Here is a 20,167-nt window from a genome sequence, read left to right as displayed (position 1 = left end):
TGTTTAGAAGAGTTCTGAAGCTTAGAATAATTCTAAGTAACTTGTTTGTCATACTAAAAGTTTTATTTAAAAATCTTAAATTATTGAATCTCTCTATATTTTTTATATCCTTTGATTTCCTGATGAACTGGAAATGTTATTCAGTGTTTGTAGAAGACAGTGCAGTCAAGTGGAGATAGGAATTTGAAGGATGCACATTTAAGTTCATATTTTGAAAGGGTTAGGACATGCAACTAATAGTTTAGATTGTTAGTTTGGGATCTCTACGTGATTAATGGTTGTTTACTTATTAATGTTTATGTGTAGTTTTCCCTTTAGTAAAGAACAATAAAGCCAGAGGGAATTTATTTAGATCTGCTATAACATGGCTAGAGGAGAGAAATGGATGGTTGTCCAACACAGTAATAAATTTTCATAAGTTTGTTAACTAGTGAAATTAGTAGTAGAGAAATTTCAGTGGAAAAAGAATCACATTAATTCAAACTCTTTGCCAAGTTCTCTCCCCATTCTTGATTAGCATGGAAATGTAAATTTACATGGGCTTTACACTTCCTTCAGTTTCATAGTGACCTTCTCTCAGAGGCATTTTAGCTTATGAACCAGTAGTACTTGACCTTGACAGTCAATCCTGGAGGTGTTACCAGATGTAGTTTTCTTCATACACCTTTTATCTTAATTCTTGACTTCTGTGTTTTTATCTTCTACTGTTGAAGCCCGATGAAGCCATAGAAGTCTACGAGCAGGCCTTGAAGAAAAATCCAAAAGATCCAGCTTTAGCAAGTAAAATTGGAAAAGCCTTAATCAAAACGCATAACTATTCAAAGGTATTCTCTAAGTACTGTATTAGACTAATTAATATTGTGTCTGTTATTGTCAACATGTGGGCTTTGCCTAATTTTGTTTTCAGGTTGGGTAGAAGCATTTCACTTTAAAGTGCTAAACAGACTTTTTATCCTGAAACTAAGTTTGTAGATCCCCTTCAGAATATCTGTTCAGTAAGCTATGTGGCTCTTGCACAGGACAGGGAAGCGAAGAAAGTATTTTGGGACAGCCTGGAAAGGAAGCAAGCAGGGCTGTAGTGCTGGGGAAATGGTGTGATTTTACCCTTAGTGCTTACATACAGAAATCTTGAACTTGGGTCTTTTATGTTTTGTTTACATCTCACAGAGTCCTTTAATACAGTATTCTTAAATAGTTTCCATGTTGCCAAAAAGACTTAACTGTTTTGTGCTTACAGTACTCTTATGCATATGTGCTGTGACAGAAGCTGAGAGTTTCTAATTTCTTTTTTGGAAGAAACCATCTTCCCAAGCTGGTATGTACATTCGGTACAAGAGGCTTTGACATGAATTGATAGACAAGTTTAAATTGCAGAGGAATCAGTGCCAACTTCCTAATTTTCAGTATCTGCTCTTTTTTCTAGTCACTTGTATTGAAATAACAAGCTGTAAGACCAAGAGAAATGGCTCTGTGCTTTTCTTCAGCAGCACCTCTCCCATAAATGCTTAGCACTATCTTCCTCTGTACTTACAGAAGTTATTTCAAATAATGGTGTCTCTGTCACTTTTGGACCTGGCAGGAGTTAGGAGGAGGGCCACGAAGATGATCAGGGGGCTGGAGCACCTCCCCTGTGAGGACAGGCTGAGAGAGTTTGGATTGTTCAGCCTGGAGAAGAGAAGCCTCTGGGGAGACCTTAGAGCAGCCTTCCGGTACTTACAGGGGGCTACAGGAAAGATGGGGAGGGACTCTTCATCAGGGGGTGTAGGGATAGTACGAGGGCTAATGGTTTTAAACTGAAAGAGGGAAGATTTAGATGAGATATAAGGAAGAAATTCTTTACTGTGAGGGTGGTGAGACACTGGCAGAGGTTGCCCAGAAAAGCTGTGGCTGCCCCCTCCCTGGCAGTGTTCAAGGCCAGGTTGGACGGGGCTTTGAGCAACCTGGGCTAGTGGAAGGTGTCCCTGCAGGGGGTTGGAAGTAGATGATCTTTAAGGCCCTTGCCAGCCCGAACGAGTCTATGATTTCACGGAATCTATTTTCTGCATTGGATTCAGGATGGGACTGTTCACTCTCATCATCACTTCTTGTCAGGTTTAATACTAATTGAAGGTTCCAGTCTGAGTTTGTGTATTACCAACTCAGATTAAGTGACACCTGCACATTCCACTATGCCATCTTGCCTGTTTAAATTTGCATGTTTATTACCATTGTGCCAGCAGGTTGACTAAGAAGAAACATGGTGTTAGCCCCATGGAGAAAACCCAAAACGTCTCTGTCTTCTGGCCCTAATAGATTTTTTTTCAGGAGCATTAATAACCAAACAAGTTACGAAGCAGTGACTAGGAAGTGCTGTTGCATAGAAATCCTTCTACAGATTCCTTTCTTACCATGTTGAATGTGAAATATTCAGTGTGTTGTTCCAGGGAATATACGGTCTTTGTGATGTATATTTGTGATGTATGAGCAGGTTCTTGCATATGTGTAAGGTGATTAGTCAGCTGCACTTATACTGTTTTCAGGTTGGATAGAAGAAAGCCTTTCACTTTAAAGCACTAAACAGTTTTTTTATCTTGAAAGTGAGTTTGTTGGTAGATGCCCTTCAAAATATCTGGCCAAAGGCACAGTTACATGCTGGTGGATACACACCTGGTGAATTGTAGTTCTGGTGACTTGCAGTTTATGTGGTTTTGGGCCTGAACTCAAAACCATGTTTCATTACTTCTCCATTGACTCAGTTTTACTGCATCTCCTAGCCTTAACATTGGCTAGGACAGTAGTAACAGAGGCTTTAACTTATTGTAGGAAAACCAGAAGAAAAATGGGGAAAACTTGGAAGGAGCAAATGATTTTATTTGGGCAACCTCAAACTACTGGAGGGTGTGTCCAAATTGTGTTTTGTGTTAGAATTTTCACTTGCTTCTGATTAAGTCAGCATTACAAGCAGCTCAGTATATGATTCCTGTATTGCTCCATGATACTTCAGACATTTTTAGTGTATGTATAATAATCTAATGTACTCTGAGGGTTCCTTGAGCAGTTACAGAAAAACTTGTAATCTATATCATGATGGGTGTTTTATGGACTTTGATTTTTTTATTTTGCAACTTCACCTATATTATGCTTAGGATGCTTAAGCCTAAATTGGTAACCTGCCTCATATGTGCATTATTAAGCATGTTAAAACATCTTATGTTTTAAAACAATGAAAGTTAATAAAATATTTCAAATTCATTTTGGAAATGTAAATTTTCAACATAATTCTAGTTCTCATTTTTCCCTTTACTTAAGAAAAGTAACATCCTATTTCAAGACTATTTAAGTTGTTATTTGAAGGGGAGTTTTTTTAAACTTAGGGAATAATAGTTTATTGATCCATTAACATTGCTTTTTTTCTTGAGTAAATATTTGACTTTTTTAATTGTTATGATTGTCAGTTTTTATGTTTAAAAATGCAAAGTGAGAAGACTCCTTTCTATTAAGATTATGCTTAGTTGGTATTTTTAAACTTTTCATTACTACTTTTATCCTCATGTTTTGCAGGTAGACTTTGGGAAAATATTTGCCCCTTGCATACAGTAAACCAAAACTTTATAACTCCAGTCTGAATGGAATTATCAAACTTCAGCAGCTAATGAAAATGTAGTTTAATTGGCAGCGATCCCGTCAAAGATAGAAAGTGATAATGTTGTTAGGCTTTGTAAATGCATGTTTCTCAGAATGTGGGCTCTAATTATTCTATTTATCTTTAATTTGACATTACATGTTTGGAAGCCTGAACTTGCAACTAAATAGCATTTTTTTTAATACAGTATTTACTAGAAATCACTTACAAGAGAACTGAAGAAAGAAAACTCTAAGCAGCATATCATTAAATATCTGAGTAGCAAGGTTGTTGCCTTTAAGATGTCTTTAAATAATAATCACATTTTTGTTTCTTCTTTTTAGGCAATCAGTTATTATGAGGCTGCATTGCGAAGCAGTCAACAGAATTTCCTTTGCTATGATTTGGCTGAGCTTTTAATGAAACTGAAGCAGTATGAAAAGGCAGAAAAAGTACTTCAGCAAGCTTTAAATCATGAGCCTGGTAGGAATGTTATTTCTTTACAGCAAGACATACAATTTCTACTGTTTGTGTTTTCTCTGTGACTCTAAGGAATAAATAAGTTCCATATAAACTTCTTCTTTAACTGTAAAACACAGGAAACTATTAAGTGATAAATGAGAAATGTACTCTAAAATAAACTTCACTTGCACTTAAAGGTGCTTTTGCCAGGACTTTTAAACTTGGAACATCTGTGGTTAGATGAAGTCAGTAAATACAATATCAGAGCTGCACACATGCAAGGTTCTTTCTCTTCTGTGCTAACACATGTTCTGATTGTGAATTGATTAGGTAGAGATGAGCCATTCCTGCTGTTAGGAATGGTTGTTTAGGTGGTAAATGCTACACAGTATCCTTAGAGCAAAGAGATTGAACTGGTTGAAGATGTCTCTTAGGATCCCCTTTTACACGTTAAGAATATGCACTTACAAAGATAAAACTTTTGGATTTTTTCCCTTGTTTTTGTTAAAAGACAAGTAAGAAGTTTTAATGTGTTCAATGTGAGATATTGAGCCATGCCCTTAAGGAAGTCTTTTTACAGTGGTTTAATTGTGTTTGTTAACTTTTGTGTCTATCTGAATACAGAAACTGTATTATCAAGTCTTATTACTAGTCCTTTCTGTAAGCTTTTCTTCTGTCACTATTTTACTCCTCTTTCATACTGTGCAGGACAGTGTTGGTTTTCTGTCTTGTTTACTTCTTACTGAAAAAATCATCTCATTTAATGTTATATTCCTGTCTTAGTTAAGCCTTTGAGGATCTGGCTAACTTAATAATCATGCTCAAGACAGTTTGATCTTCTAGTGTGGAAAGATAAATTAGCAGTAAATACAGTTTGCCCCATGTACTACAAAATCTCCTCTTCCGTTTTACAATGAAACAAAAATATATACAATCCAATATCCCTTTTGTACATCTTTGATATACATGCATTCTCCACATAAAAAAAAAAAGGTATATCCCATTGGCTGATTGGGAAAATTATTGAGCACTTTAATATCTTTTTTTTTAGTAATGCTAAAATATCCTGCATTTGTGAAAGAAAAATAAAATATAGGAAATGTACTGGCAGGAATGATTTTACATGGTTGGCTACATGGCCTAATCTCTGATTTGGAATAACATGTGACAACTGCAGCACTTGGAAGACAGTTTGCTAATAGAGTATAGCTCAATATACTCACTTTTATTTTTTAAAATTCTGGTAAAGATAGAACTTGGATTTTGGTGGCTTTTATGTATTAACATGGAACTGTGCTCAAGACACCACTTTGTCAATAGATTAACATGAGTACAAGCCAGGGAGAACTTGTATTTTTCAAATATTATTTTATGCATATATATATATATTTTAACCATTATTCAAAAGTAGATTGCTGCTTTTTGAGTAGATACTGAAATATTTAGTTCAAATAACCGTATTTGTGTCTGTTCCAGACTGTAACAAAAGAAAGGCGTGACTAGAAATTTCATCAAACATTCTTATGCTTTTTGGGTGTGCAGTAGCATTCAGTGAAGCAGTTTGGATATTTTTCATCACCTCTGAGGAGGATTTAAACAAGAAATGTCAGGAGTGGCTTTATTTCCTGTCCACTTAAATCAAAAGCTTTTCTTTCATATTTCTGAGAATACATATAGACTAGACAGTCAGGTTTTTTGTATTCCTTTTGCTTCTTTCAGTGTTTTTAGTGTTAAATCTGTTTGTAGGTTGTAATGTTTACTTTGCCCACTGACAACACAGTCAAACAACAGTCAAATCACAGTCCTAAATACATAAGACTGAGCTGTGAACTTTTCACTTAAGCTCTTGCCTAGAGCATGTGGAGAGCTTCATCTTTCTTTGACTTAACCAGAATAATTTCTTACAGGAATAATGTCTGTTTAATGTAATTCTTACAGTTAATGAGTTGTCTTCTCTGATGGAAGATGGGCGTTACCAGGTGCTTCTGGCAAAAATTTACAGCAAAATGGAGAAGATTGATGAAGCTATTGTTTCATTACAACAGGTAAAGGGAAAACCAAAAAAAACTATGAAAGCTTGCAATGTCCTCCCTTTTATCCCTGTTTTCATTTTTATCCCAGATTCTAACTGTAATATTTTTGTGAATGAGTAAAACTCATACACGGTAGGGGTAAAGCACCAGTGACTGGTGTGAAATGGTGGTTAGAAAGTCTAAGCTTTTTGTGAGCAGTTTTATCTGAATTTTAGATCAGAATGCAGGCTTTTACTGGAAGCCTGCATTCGTTTTATGCCTTCGTTTGCCTGTGGAACATAGTTGTAGCAGAGCAGGTGAAACCAAAATCGGCTATGGGGACAGCTAGGTTATGTACCTTTAGTTCAGCATTTAACACCACTCATAGAACAACCTGAAACAGCTTTCAGTGCCTACCTGTCATTTTGTGGCACCACTGTTTGTTTTAAATAGCAATAATGAGATCGGTTCATCCTGGAGTTGAATATTGTAGCTTAGACTGAGGCTTGAAAGAACAATGGTGGAAGTTAGAGATAATTTAATCCATTTAGAAGAATGCTTTCTGAACACGAAGGCTGAGCAAGAGGTTGGATCAGTACATTCCCTTCAATTGTACCTCTACTTTGTTACAGAAACAGTAAGCCTTGATAGCATCTTCTGACAAGAAATTACGTAGATTGATTAGAAAGATAATTGTACATAAGAGTTAAAATCCTACTAATACTGCTATTTAATCTGTTGTTAAATGCTTCTTTTTTCCTTATAATGTACTTTTTTCTTTCTCAAAACTTTTTTTTCCCTCATCCTCCTTTAGTAAATTTCCCTCAGAGCAGCCTACTTCTCTCACGCTTTCCTTTACTTGTTTAATTCTTTCAGCCATGTCACACTTCAAAAACTTTGTGTTTGTCTCTCTCCCTTTTTTCTTTTGTTGTTTTTCTTACTGCCCTCAAAAGTGTCCTTCCTTACACCTGTTCTCTTTGAAATATTTTCCTGCTCCTTTTCTTTTTACTGCCTCATTTGTTTACACAAAACCACCTGTATTTTGATTTTTTCAGCAGGACTAACTGCTTGACTCTGTTATTGGCTCTTAAACAGGTTTCTTCCCTTGGTTTTCAGAGTGATGTTAGAAGTTCCACCCAGATTTTACTTTTGTGTTTTAATTCCCCTTCCCTGCTAGGCAAAATGGTAGGGGAGTGAGAAGAAGCAGAATAGTATTAGTGCTACCTTCTCCTCCACTTGTGAACTTCTAAGTGAGCGAAGCAGCTCTGAGATTTTTCTTCCCATGTTAAGATAGTTACCCTTTTTCTGCCCTAGGAGTTTTGTATCTTATGTGTGTTAATTGGCTAGAATTCCAGTTGAAATCAATGAAAACTTGTGAGGCATAATCAGAATTGAGCATAGCTATTTCCTTATCTGCCCTCTTTTGGACATCTGCTGTTAAGACAGAGCTCTACCTCTGTGCTTCTGCTAGACTGTTCTTAATCACTCCTAAATGAAGGACCTCTAAATTTTGAAGGTTTTTTCCTTTTTTTTTTTTTTTCCTCTGAGTTTTCTGTGCTTAATAAATGAGTTAAGTACATACACCTTCTAGGTTTTGGCCTTTGAGGTCTTGTTTATATGCTTTATCAAAAGCTTAATTTTTAAGGAAAAAAAAGAAAAAGGCATGTAACGCTTCTACTGAATATTTTTGATAAGGAAAGGTAGCTTGGAGACTAAGGAAGTTCTTAATGGGAACTGATGAAGATGATAAAATAGTTTGCAGCAAAACTGCTTTGGTGTTTTTTGCTTGTGTGCAAAAGCACTGCTTTTTGCAAAAGCATTGTTCAATGATGTAATCACAAAAAATGCTGGTGTAAGACAACTCTGCTAGTAATTATAAACTGGAACATAAGCATTTGAATTGGGGAAGAGGTTAGTTATAAATAATGCAAGACACAGAAATGTAGGGGAGATTTAGACCAATAAAAATGTGTCATCTTTATTCACATGAATGTATCTGACCTAAATATTCCTTAGATGAAGTATTAAATCAGCTTGTTCATACCACCCTTTTCTTCAAGTACACACGGGGTAAACTGGATCCCTCCCTGGCTTATTGCTTTAATGTCCTGTTCCTTATGTTTCACAAAATAATGTATGTATGATTATCTCAAAGTTATGTTTTATAAAGTATAGATTATACATTATTGGATTGGCATGCAGTTGTCATAAGGAGCATTTTACAAGAATCTGCATTTCATCTTCTTGAAAGTGGTGAACACTAGGTTGCTTTTCAGCATGTTTTTAATGTGAATTTGGGGGAAGCAAGACAGTTTGAGAAAGGTTGTCAAGGGAGAGATATTGGTGGGATTTGTTTTTTTTTACTTGTTTTCATCAATTTTTTTATAGAGGAGACATTTTCACCCACTTTTTTATTATTTGGGGTTTTTTGTCTATAAAATACGTAGTGTGCTTATAGAACCTTTTAGAAATTTAGTTACGGTATTTTAAAATAGATAATATAAAATTTATTCCCCTGAAAATTTCTGACTTACTCCTTTCCTCACACTAGGCTCGGGAATTGCAAGCCAGAGTGCTTAAACGGGCTCAAACAGAACAGCTGGATGCAGTTCCTGCACAGAAACAGTTAGCAGCTGAAATTTGTGCTGAGATTGCAAAACATTCTACAGCCCAGCGAAACTATGAAAAAGCAATTAAATTTTACAAAGAGGCTCTTGTTCACTGTGAAACCGATAACAAGGTCAGTTCGCCGACTATTTTGCCTTTTTTATTTCTATTCAGTTTTGATATCTACAGTACATTTTTCCAATTATCCACAGTGCAGAAGTATATTTGCAGTTATTTCTGGTTTATGATATAGAACCTTGAACTTTCTCCCCTCCACTGCTTATCATGACAAAATAGTTGTATGTACTGCTAATTTCTGTCTCTTGCACAAACTCCTGATCCAAGTGGTGGTCTGTATGTGCTCTGAGCTGTCCATTAGATCATATAGTGAGCCCATCCTCATGTACCAGTTGAGGACATGTAAGGTACGGCACAGTAATAATGGAGATTGTTTCAATCTTGCTTGTTGCCTGTTCTCTGGGATGAAGTCCCAGAGATTTCAGTCAGTTCAGACAGTTTCTGTCTCTTCTGTATCTGTTTTAGCAGTTTTAGACTTTTATCTGGCTTGGTAGGATTCTGACTTTAGTCACAAAATGTTGCTGTTGCTGAGTAGTGATTATTGCACTGCTTTCTCCTCCCTGCACTGTCTCTTTCCCACAAGTCTGCCTATTGATAAATGGTAAAATTGAGCTTAGTTTTATTCCCCTCTTTCTTCTCCTTTCACAGCCCTGCGTTTTAGAGATAAGAGAGGGGGAAGCGAAAGGCTAAGAAATTTAGAATGAGCACCAAAAATAAATAAAATTTTTGTCAAATTTCCATGATTTTCTAGCATAAGTGTGGTGTATATTTAAGTGTATGTGAAGACATCTTATTTTGCTGCTTCTTATTGCACAGCTATCCGATTCACCAGCTGCTAAATTATCAGTATATCACCTTGTTTTAATACTGGAACTCATGTGTTGTGGTTTCAAGAATGTAGGTCCTTCCTAAAGCTACAGCTTCAGCACCTTTGAGACAGGCTTTCCTCATGGCATCTTGTAAGAATTGTGAAGGAGAAGAAAAATAAATTGGGAGACAAATAAAAACATCCCTAAAATCTTCAGAGGGTTACTTCCCCATTCCATCATTAAGAGCAAGGAAACTGCCTGTCATAGTACAGGTACAGCTATGGCTTTTGTGGTATGCCATCCCAGTAATTCAGTGTCAAAGCCTTAATGTTTTATTTTTCTTTCACACCAGTACTGAAATGGCATTTCTCTTCAATTCTTGCTAAAATCGTACCATTAAGAGATTGCCATTGCTAAAAGATACTGTGCGCTGATATTTGTACTGAATATTTCTGTTAGATGCACTTACTGGAGATTTTTGCTTTAATCCTACTTCACGAGCAATACAGAATGCAACATCTTAGAAAAATCTAAGACTGAGTTTCTGTTTAAAAACTTGTTTCCTGCTTAGAGTACTGAAAGCAAAATACTTTTGGTTACCCACAACTAGTATAAATGAGTCATCTCACCCTATTTCTATAGTTTCAGTAGATTTGAACTTGTTTTCTTGCCTTCATTTTTAAAAACATTGCTAGTACAAGGTTAGAATTGAATTCTTTTAGATTACAAAATACGTATTTGACCTGTTAAACACCCACCTATTTCTGAAATGTCTTCACAGAGTTTACTTTCCTTAAAATTATATATGGAAGTGTTGGAAATTCCTTTGAAGCTATCTGTACCTTGTTTCATCAGAACAAAATCTCCTGTATTCTAGCCAAAGTAACCTAGATTTGAAATGTTGCATTAAACAAATTATTTGGCTAACTGTGAAGAGCTTGCAGTCCATGTCATAAAGGCTTTGGGTTGTGTTGTTTCATTTGACATGGTTAAATCTGGTAGGTAATACCCTACCTCATTTCTCTGACCAGATAAGAGACAATGCAGTTTCCAGATACAAACTTGAAGTGGATCACGGACTGCATCAAGCACATCATTTCACATAGTGTCATTGTTTTTTGGGTTGGAGTTGAAAATTTAGAGATCAGTTTTAGTCATCAGAATCTAGTATAGAAGTCCAGTTTAACTGGCATTCTTCTCTGACATGCCCAAGGCAGGAAGTGTTCCTTGACTAGCAGACTGCTTTTTGGTCTTCCATAAGAAGACAATGGCTTGAAGAAAGCTATAATAATTAAAATTATTACATGCATGCCATCTCCATATCATTTCAGTTATTATCCACCTGCCTCTCTGTTTCAGAATTATACAGCAGGAGTGACACTGCTTACTGTTTGTCTACTGCTCATTTTACTTGGATTGGTTTAACTCCTGTTTTCTTCAGTGGGAAATTGATTAATCTGTGGTACTGTTGTGTTTATAAACTTTTCTGTGGCATTTTACTCAGAATAGTCTGTAATGGGACTTTAGCCTTAAGAATACATGCTTACATACATTTCAGTTTGTTAAGATTTATTCTGCAATTCCTTCTCAGAAATGGATCCACACACACACTTAATGTGGTAGGTTTGGAACTGCAAATAAGAAAACTCTTTCTACTGGAATTTGCTTATACTCCAAAACTAACTGGTGAATGTTAATGAATTATTTGGTTCTGTCAATTGGTTTAAAACTACTTGCATTTCCATTTTTTTCCAAGAAAATTACTCTTACCAAAATACTGTAGTCTTCAGAGTGATGCTATCTGAGTGGCTGTGTTTTCGATGTACCTTCAGAATATCCCTCTGAAGAAGAAAATTTTTATCTGTTTTAAAGGTGAGGGAATGGAAATGAATTAAATTACTTGACCAAGAGCCCACAGGAAACAACAACAGAGAAAGGTCTCTCTTTAGTAGAGAAATAAATTTCCCCTGAGGCTCTGAAATCTCAGGTTCATACTCATAGAACTGAACCAGCTTTCTTCATCTTTGAATTACATATCGTTAAATATTTTAAAATACAGGCAATGTTGGAACTTGCACGTTTGTATCTTGCACAAGATGATACTGATGCCTGTCAACATCAGTGTTCCTTACTACTGAAGAATGACCAAGATAATGAAGCAGCAACGATGGTATGTGCTATTATGCTAATCCTGTATCAGGATTTTTTTGAAGTTTGCATGTCTGCAATGTGACGGATGCTTAAAATACTTCTTTTACAAAAGCCTACAGCTTCCAATTTAAAAAAAAAAGTGAAAAAAACATTGAAACAAAATGTTTTTCTATTTATGCTGGATAATTCACATAAAGTTTCTAGCAGTCATAGCCTTTGTTCTATCTCAGTGCAAAAATGTGGCTTTAGAAATACTAGTAGAGTAAAAAGTAGCAGTTGTAAGATTGACTAAAGCATGGCGTAATGCATGTTCTATTAAAAATTGACTAATGGTCAGGGAAGACATTATTTTTCTAGCACAGTAATATTAAAGCAAGTATATAAAAAAAATTCCAGAAGAAAAGAACTGTGTACCTAAGGTGGTTTTACATCCTTATACAATCATAGTTAATCATATTCCTACTTAACCATTTTTAATCACAGCTGCAGATTCGTTGTACGGGATTTGTATACTTCCTGGCTTAAAAAACAGATCAATAGAGTGAGCAACTTTTGCTTTAACACATTAGGAGCAAAATTATTTTAAGATGGGAATAATTTATTTTCTCACAGCAGTCTAACATCTGGAATTTATCCTAGCATGGTGCAAGAACAGGGGTAATAGCACTCTCAATGTCTGTTATTAAATCTACCCTTTATTAGCTACCTCTCAGTGGAGATAATCTGAAATGAAATAATTTGGTTTACTTCCACTACTGAGGTGGGCTATCATCTTTCTTTTTCCCTAACTTTACACTAACTTTGCTTTTCTGTGTGCTTAATCTGCATTTATGTGAAATAAGGAGTAAAACTATACAAGTAAAACCAAACATATTTGAAAGGTGTATCAAAGTGTTTAATTCTCTTTTATTTCCTACCTTAAGTGAAAAATTGATAGGAGTCTGTACCTGCTTGTTATTATCCTGTGTCTGTATATAGTGTTTATTTTCCAGAGAGTAGTGAAAAACCCAACTCAGTTTACTTCTTGTTCAATTCCTGCAGCATTTTAAAGCTATAGTTTCAGCTCCTCACTTTGCAGAACTAGAGTTCATTATAAACCACAATAGATAATATTTTGTTTTGTTCTCTCTAAATTGGTCAATATTGTAGATGATGGCTGATCTCATGTTCAGGAAACAAGATTATGAACAAGCTGTCTTTCATTTCCAGCAGCTCCTAGAACGCAAGCCAGGTGAATATTTAGCAGTGATATTTTTAATTCTTTCTGATACATAGTTCTAATGAGACAGAGCAATAAGTATCTAAAAACCACTTTGTATTATTAAAAAGAAATGTGCTATTTATTATGTAATGGATACTAAAAGTCCCTTGCTGTATATAAAAACATAAAACTATTGTAGGGGAAGATGAGAAAAATATTTCTCATAGATACAGTAATTTACTTTGCTGCAATGTAATATGCATTGTTTACCTCAAAACTAATATAGATAGGGTGTTATTTACTTGAAACTGTAAAGCACTTTTGGTTTTAAGATAGCAAGTGCATGAACACGAGCTAACGTTTTATTTCAAGATTAATAAAGGAGACTTGTCTCAGACAGGAATAAGTTTCTTGTAGCAGTTAGCAAATTATAACCAGAGAGAAGGCTACTAAAATCTATTAAAATAGTTCTGTAATGGATGTAAAGCTTTCTAGTGGATGTCGAAAGAAGTCACGGAGTACAGCAAATGTTTTTGTTTGAGTGCTTGTGAAACTGAAGTACAGCCATACTTATGTTTGTACAAGTATTGCAAGTATCACTTGATAAGTTCATTCTTCTATCTGTGGTTACTATGTAATATGCCTTATGTATTACGCCGTGTATCGTTTTTGTATGTTAAAAAAACAAGGCAGGCTTTCTATTTCTTAAGCTATTCATATAGCAAATAACTAGAATTACAATATCCTAATTATTTGTATATCTAGATAACTATGCAACCCTGTCGCGATTAATTGATTTATTAAGAAGAGCTGGGAAACTAGAAGAAGTCCCAAGATTTCTTTCAATGGCTGAAAAACATTCTTCCAGAACAAAGCTTGAACCAGGATTTCACTACTGCAAAGGACTGTATCTTTGGTACTTGCAATTATAATTAACTTTTATTTGAGTATGCAGTGTATATTTAAATTGACTTTTTTGTCATCCATTATCATTCAAAGGTGCTATGTATAGTGTGATAACTGCATGATATAGCACTACTTTTCCTAACTACTTAAGGTGCTAGAATTTTAGGAAAGGTCTCCTTTGCTCTTCTGAAATACTTTTAAATGAGCTCCTCTTTAAAATTTAGCTATTTTATCTGTCTCACATCCGTATTTCCTACTTGTTAGAAGGATATTCTTGCTGGTTCAATAATATAATATTGCTTACTTTCAAATTTTACAAACTGCTTTTGTCTGCAAAAACAAGTTTGTTGCAGTAGTATGCATGATGTTCAAACCTTGCAGTATCAGTATGTGCAAGTGTGTCATCTGTCTTCAAATACTTGGGCTTCTTGGGATTTGGGTAGGATTTAAAGCAGCGAATTTTACTTGCCCAGCTTTAAATATTTTAATTATCTGTCTAGGTATACAGGTGAACCAAATGATGCACTCCGGCATTTTAATAAAGCTCGAAAGGATAGTGACTGGGGACAGAATGCAGTCTACAACATGATTGAAATTTGTTTGAACCCAGATAATGAAATTGTGGGTGGTGAAGTCTTTGAAAATCTGGATGCTGACATAGGGTAAGTGAATGAAATAAATATTTCTTGGGTTCTGTCATCCCTTTCCTCTGCCTTAATAATTTACCTTAATTTAAATTGCTAGAACTTCGAGTTTATCTAATGCTTTGAACATTCTACTTGCTATATTGTGAGACACGATCCTAGACTGTAGTAAGTCAGTCTCAAGCAGAAAATATAGAAGATTTTATCTGGAATCATGGCCACTTGCAGTGTTAAAAACAGCTTGTTAGGTTGGAACTGCTGCTGTTATAGAAAAGAATCAGCATAGAATGCCTACATATCAGAGCTGTGTTGTACAAAATGGCATGCCTTTAGTACAAAATTGGAACTAACTCGTAATTAATTTGGTGTATATTAAAAAATGAAGCTTTTACAAACACTTTCTTTCTGATAACAGTAATTCAACGGAGAAGCAGGAGTCTGTGCAGTTGGCTGTGAGAACAGCAGAAAATCTTCTGAAGGAACTCAAGCCTCAGACCATTCAGGGTCACATTCAACTGCGAATCATGGAAAATTATTGTCTCATGGCAACCAAACAAAAATCAAGTGTTGAACGAGCACTGAACACTTTCACTGAAATAGTAGTGGCTGAGGTTAGTAATCTCTCTCATTTCCTGTCTTCTCTTTCACACTTACTACTTTTTTTTTAACTAGTCTTGCAGTTTACAATCAGAATAGTGGCACGTGTTAGTGCTATTCATTTTGAGGATTTTTTTTTTCCTATTAAAGAATGTTTTGTATAAAATTTGAAAAAAAATCATGCTAAAACATCTTTCAGAAGTTTTCAATTGGATTGCAACCTTATAACTCAACAAATACTAACATTGCCAGTTACTGAAATGTGAATAAGCTATTTGGTTTGAGCTGCTGGGTTTGCTTTTTAATTCCCAGTGTTGCCAGCAGCATGTCTGATGATAGAAGTCTATACAGTACCTTCATTCTATAAACAAAAATAATTAAATATAAGCTGCCTTCGTGTACTCATGGCTCTTTGACAGAATTTAGATTCCAGGGCAATATTATCAATCTGATTAAAATTCATCCTTAAGATGGAAATACTCATTATTTTGTAGCTACTTGTAGTCATTAGCTTTAGGATTAATAACGGATACTCTTGTTACCAACACCTTTCAACAGATTTTATTTAAGCACATGTAGACACATTTAGTCAATCAGAATGCCAAGAAATATTTGTCACTACTACCCATTAACTGTGTGCTAAACTGCTCCTTGGCTGAGCTGAGTATACTGGTGCTTATCTTGTAAGGCTGTTCTGAGAATCACGAACAAGGTGTCCCTCTGCCTCCAGGACTGGCTCCCCAGTCCTGCTCAGAATTGATCTGAGGTCCTTTGAGTATTGAATGTTTTTCACATGGTGACACCGTTCCAGCAGGAAGAATGCTCCAGTCTATTTAGTCTTCTCTCCAGGTTCACATAAAATATACAGTTTTAATCTCTTCAGACTTCAGAGGTTATTAATCCATGATAGGTGTGACTTCTGAGGGAAAGGGGGGATGAGCTGATCATTGTGTGGAAGAACGGCTTTTGGTGGGGTCATTTCATTATTTTTTTTTTAACCCACTATGGCAAGCCTATTCACAGCACAACACTACAAAGAGGTGTAGAGTCAAAATGCCAATAGTGAGCCAGGAACACTGAGACGCAGAAAGAAGCTTTTACGTTAGCAGTTGATAGAACTGCTCTCTGGATTTAGAAAGCAATTTTGGGATGCAAGTCCCATTCTTATCTATACTCTGTCCTAATAAAGACAGAATATTAAATATTACACTTGCTCCTGCACTTCTTACTGCTTCCTTGAGGGTCTTGCATAGAATCGTGGCTTTTAAGAATCTTGTTTTATTATATGTAGCTTTTGGATACAGTTTAGACTTACATTTTTAGCAGCTGTAGACATAGTAATAGAAACTGGTGTCCTTGTTCTTGACATTTGACAGGCACTTCTAAAAATAGAATATACCACTTGTATTGTAACTTCAAGTGAGTTCAGTTTCTGTCTGAAGTATTTATTTATGTATCAAAAGGCTAGATCTTGCTGGTATCAGAAAGTTTCTTGTTGAGATAGAATACCTGTGGATGCTTTCATCATTTCCTCAGCCTGAAGAAGATTGTTTTGAGCCCAAACATTTGATTATTTAACGTGGTGTTTATTATGAATACTCTTACAGCAATAATCGTAGCACTAGATGGAAAACATTTTTAAATTGGTTGTTCTATCTTTATTTCTCGAGATTTAGCTTTTAGTTTAGTAAAAGTCTTGTTTTAAAAAACATTACAGCAAAATAAAAAAGCACCAAGCAGTCTCTATGCTTTTTACTGCAGAAGGATCATATACCAGCACTTTTGGGAATGGCCACAGCCTACATGATCTTGAAACAGACTCCGCGAGCCAGAAATCAGTTAAAACGGATTTCAAAAATGAGCTGGAATCCCATTGATGCAGAGGAGTTTGAAAAGAGTTGGCTTCTGCTTGCAGATATATATATTCAGTCTGCAAAATATGATATGGCGGGTGAATTATTAAAACGATGTCTTCGTCATAACAGGGTAAGTGAATGCATGTTAAAAGTAACCTATTTTATTTCATCTAAATGTCTAGTTTTTCTCTGAAACTTGATTTTGAAATGTATTTCTTTTTCCAATTGCCTTCTATTTGACTTATTAAGGAGAAGTAGACCAAAACAAGCCAGAAAACCAGCAGCTTTACACTGGAGGGTAGTAAACAAACCTGTGAGTGAAGCTTAGTCGGTTTTATTCATATTCTGTTATAAGTTATGCAGGTTTTAGCTGTGGTGGCACTAGAAGCTTAAAGTGCTTATGGAATGTCAGAGATGCATTTTACTGAGTCTCACAAACCTGATGAAGAAAGATGTAGCCTTATAAATTTGGGAGACTTGTTCCATTTATTAAGAGATATTATCCTCATATCTTAAAACATGGTTTTAAACATTTATGTTCATAAGCTTGCTATTATACAGGATTTTTAAATTATTATTTTTTTAATGCTAGTATTAATCCTCTGCTATGAAGATAATGTCTGGTAGATTGTCTGGGGACAAGCTCTAATGTTTTTAACTCAAGAGTTTCTGAGCAGGCAAACTGCCCAATAGTCTAGTTTGACTATAGGAGCAAGCACAGATCTTAGCTTTTGTGCTTATTTTTTCACTTTGTCCCTTCTTGCTGTCACACTTTTCCATCTATACACTTCACTTTCCTTCACATGAGGCACATTGAACAGGCTAGTCATCCACTGATACTATGCTGCAGGTTCGGGATACTGTTTATAGTGCACAGACTTGGTTTAGGAAAGGACCTGTTGCTGTATATTTCTTTTCCTGAATTCATTGGTATAGAAGGTAAGGTTCATTATTCAGTCTTATTTCTGCAGCCTCCTTGAGAGGTAGACTTTTTTTGAACATGTACTCTTTTTATTTCTAAATATAAAATTAAGAGGCAGTTCCAACAGTTCTTGGTATAATGGTATCACGTACTTCTGCAGAGATGCCTCTTAAAATAGGATGTACTCAATTTCATTTTCACAGAAAATGAGTTTGAATATAGTTAAAAAAAATTTCTACCTTAAGGTCAGTTACATGCTTGTTCAGATGGCCAAGGGAAGTTGCAAAATCCTTACCACTGGAGGACAAACATGAGTCATCTCCCAAAATAAGGCATATCTTGAAATAGATGGTCTGTTGAGCAGGTATATACTACAAATGACACTTTGTTGCAGAAATTCTCAAACAGCTCTAAAAACATAGCCTAGTTAGTAATTTGTTTTCTGCTAAAAAGTTTTAGTCCCAAATTAGATAAACAAGCGGTGCTTGATTGGAAGGAGGATGACAAATTAGAAGTCTGCAACTCTGGTTCCTTAACAAAGCAGCATGGTAAAGATACTGACTTTTCTCCAACTAACATGCAAAATGGCTAAGCAGGAATTGTATTATACAAGTAGATACTGAATACTTTAGATCTTAAAATTTATCTTGTTAATTCACAAGACAATATTTGGTGTGGTATTCTCCAATTTGGAAGATTTGATTAGATTGAGAAAACACATTATCGTGATGAATTATTTTTTAGGATTGTTTTTGGCAGTCAGAATTGACTAATGTAGAGAGATACATATATATATATATATCACCATTCCTTTGCTCTGTCTCTGTAAAAAAGGTGTATATTTTCATAAAAGCTTCATTTTTTTTCTAGAAAATATTTGATCTATTGGCAGCAGGATAATATAAGCTGTTCACAGTAAAGGCATATGATAGTTAGGGTTTTGCTTATTTTTGTATATTTTTTTCCAGCTTTATGTACTAAATGTAAGATTTTTGTATGAATTACTTTATCTTTCATACTAACTTTTATTAAGGAGTTAAATTGATTGATATATATGTGTAACATAAAGAAGGCTAGTGTTCTCATCTAGGGCTTAATAGTTTTTGGAACCTGTTTTTCAGATGCTTGTAACTTGCCACATGGAGTTACAAAATGAAGTATTTAATGGTTGGTGTTCTCTTCGGGATATTTGTGTCTGGTTTTAGCTTTAAGTGGAAAATTATAATGCAAAACAATTTCCAGAAATAAGACTATGAAAATACTTTTTTAAGAAAAAGTGAAACAAACAATAATAGTGGAAGATACAACAGTTTGTGGGTGGACTTGAAATGTGGCTGCCATAGGGTTATTATTAACTGAGAGAGGTATCTACAGGGTTCCTGGAGGTTCTAAATATTTTTGAAGGAGTAGTTGCAGTGTCCTCTATGAAAAACTCGGTATTTGACTTCGAGTAGTTTATGGAATTCTGCACAGCAAATTCCTATAACTGGTTTGTATTTCAGATGTTTTAAATGAAGATCTTGTCATCAAAGTTAGTACAAGTATCACTTATGCTCTCCAGTTGCACAGATTTGAAGTATTTAAGCAATTAAGCTGTCAGTATTATTATATATAAGCTTATCTAAATAAAATTCTGACTGAATATGTATATTTTGCAGTCATGCTGCAAGGCTTACGAATACATGGGATACATAATGGAAAAGGAACAAGCATATAAGGATGCAGCAATAAATTATGAGATGGCCTGGAAATATGGAAACCAAACAAATCCAACAATAGGCATGTATATATAACCTATAAGTATGATTTCAGGCACTACAGTAGGAATGAAACAGCTACCCTTTACTGGAAAGACATTTTTAATTTTCTATAGAGTATCACTGATTTTCCTTTACGTCGGAACTGCAGATGTTTAAAGGTGTACTTAACAGTCACTTGGAAAGCCCATGTGGCTAGAGGTAGCAGCTTTATGATAGTTCAGAAGTTTCTGCTTACTGTTTTAGTACAAGATTTGGTCTGAAATTGATTTAGTTTGCTCTTTGTTAACACCTTTCTCTTTAAGTAGAGCATTAATTTTCAGTCATGTATTTATAGCAATGCAGTATGTACTGTCTGTAGTAGAGAACCTTTTATAATACCCAATATATATCTGATGGTGGCAGATCATTGATTTAATTATTTCATTTTGGTAATGAGACAAATTATCTATTTGTATAGATAAGGCTTTATATACATGAATAAGGATTTAAAAAATAAATTCTTTAAGTGTCTTCTAATATGTCTGACTTAAAAAAGATGGTTAACTGAAAACTTGGGATACT

The 20,167-nt window shown here is 35.1% G+C and overlaps 1 protein-coding gene across 2 annotated transcripts in view; it reads left to right on the top strand.

Moving 5' to 3' along the window:
* TTC21B (tetratricopeptide repeat domain 21B) overlaps nt 1-20,167 on the top strand; it is a 42,147-nt gene that overhangs the window by 18,384 nt on the left and 3,596 nt on the right. For both annotated transcript variants that reach the window (XM_074910732.1, XM_074910733.1), the window contains 11 exons: nt 714-824; nt 3,946-4,084; nt 6,002-6,108; nt 8,627-8,815; nt 11,629-11,739; nt 12,870-12,951; nt 13,687-13,837; nt 14,328-14,489; nt 14,887-15,082; nt 16,830-17,054; nt 19,505-19,625. In XM_074910732.1, the coding sequence (XP_074766833.1) occupies nt 714-824; nt 3,946-4,084; nt 6,002-6,108; nt 8,627-8,815; nt 11,629-11,739; nt 12,870-12,951; nt 13,687-13,837; nt 14,328-14,489; nt 14,887-15,082; nt 16,830-17,054; nt 19,505-19,625 (1,594 nt within the window). The remainder of the gene's footprint in view (nt 1-713; nt 825-3,945; nt 4,085-6,001; nt 6,109-8,626; nt 8,816-11,628; nt 11,740-12,869; nt 12,952-13,686; nt 13,838-14,327; nt 14,490-14,886; nt 15,083-16,829; nt 17,055-19,504; nt 19,626-20,167) is intronic.

The sequence above is a fragment of the Athene noctua genome, chromosome 7 (genome assembly GCF_965140245.1).
Source record: "Athene noctua chromosome 7, bAthNoc1.hap1.1, whole genome shotgun sequence".
Taxonomy (NCBI): domain Eukaryota; kingdom Metazoa; phylum Chordata; class Aves; order Strigiformes; family Strigidae; genus Athene; species Athene noctua.
Note: the sequence above shows the minus strand (reverse complement) of the source record. Positions and strands in the feature narration are given on the sequence as shown.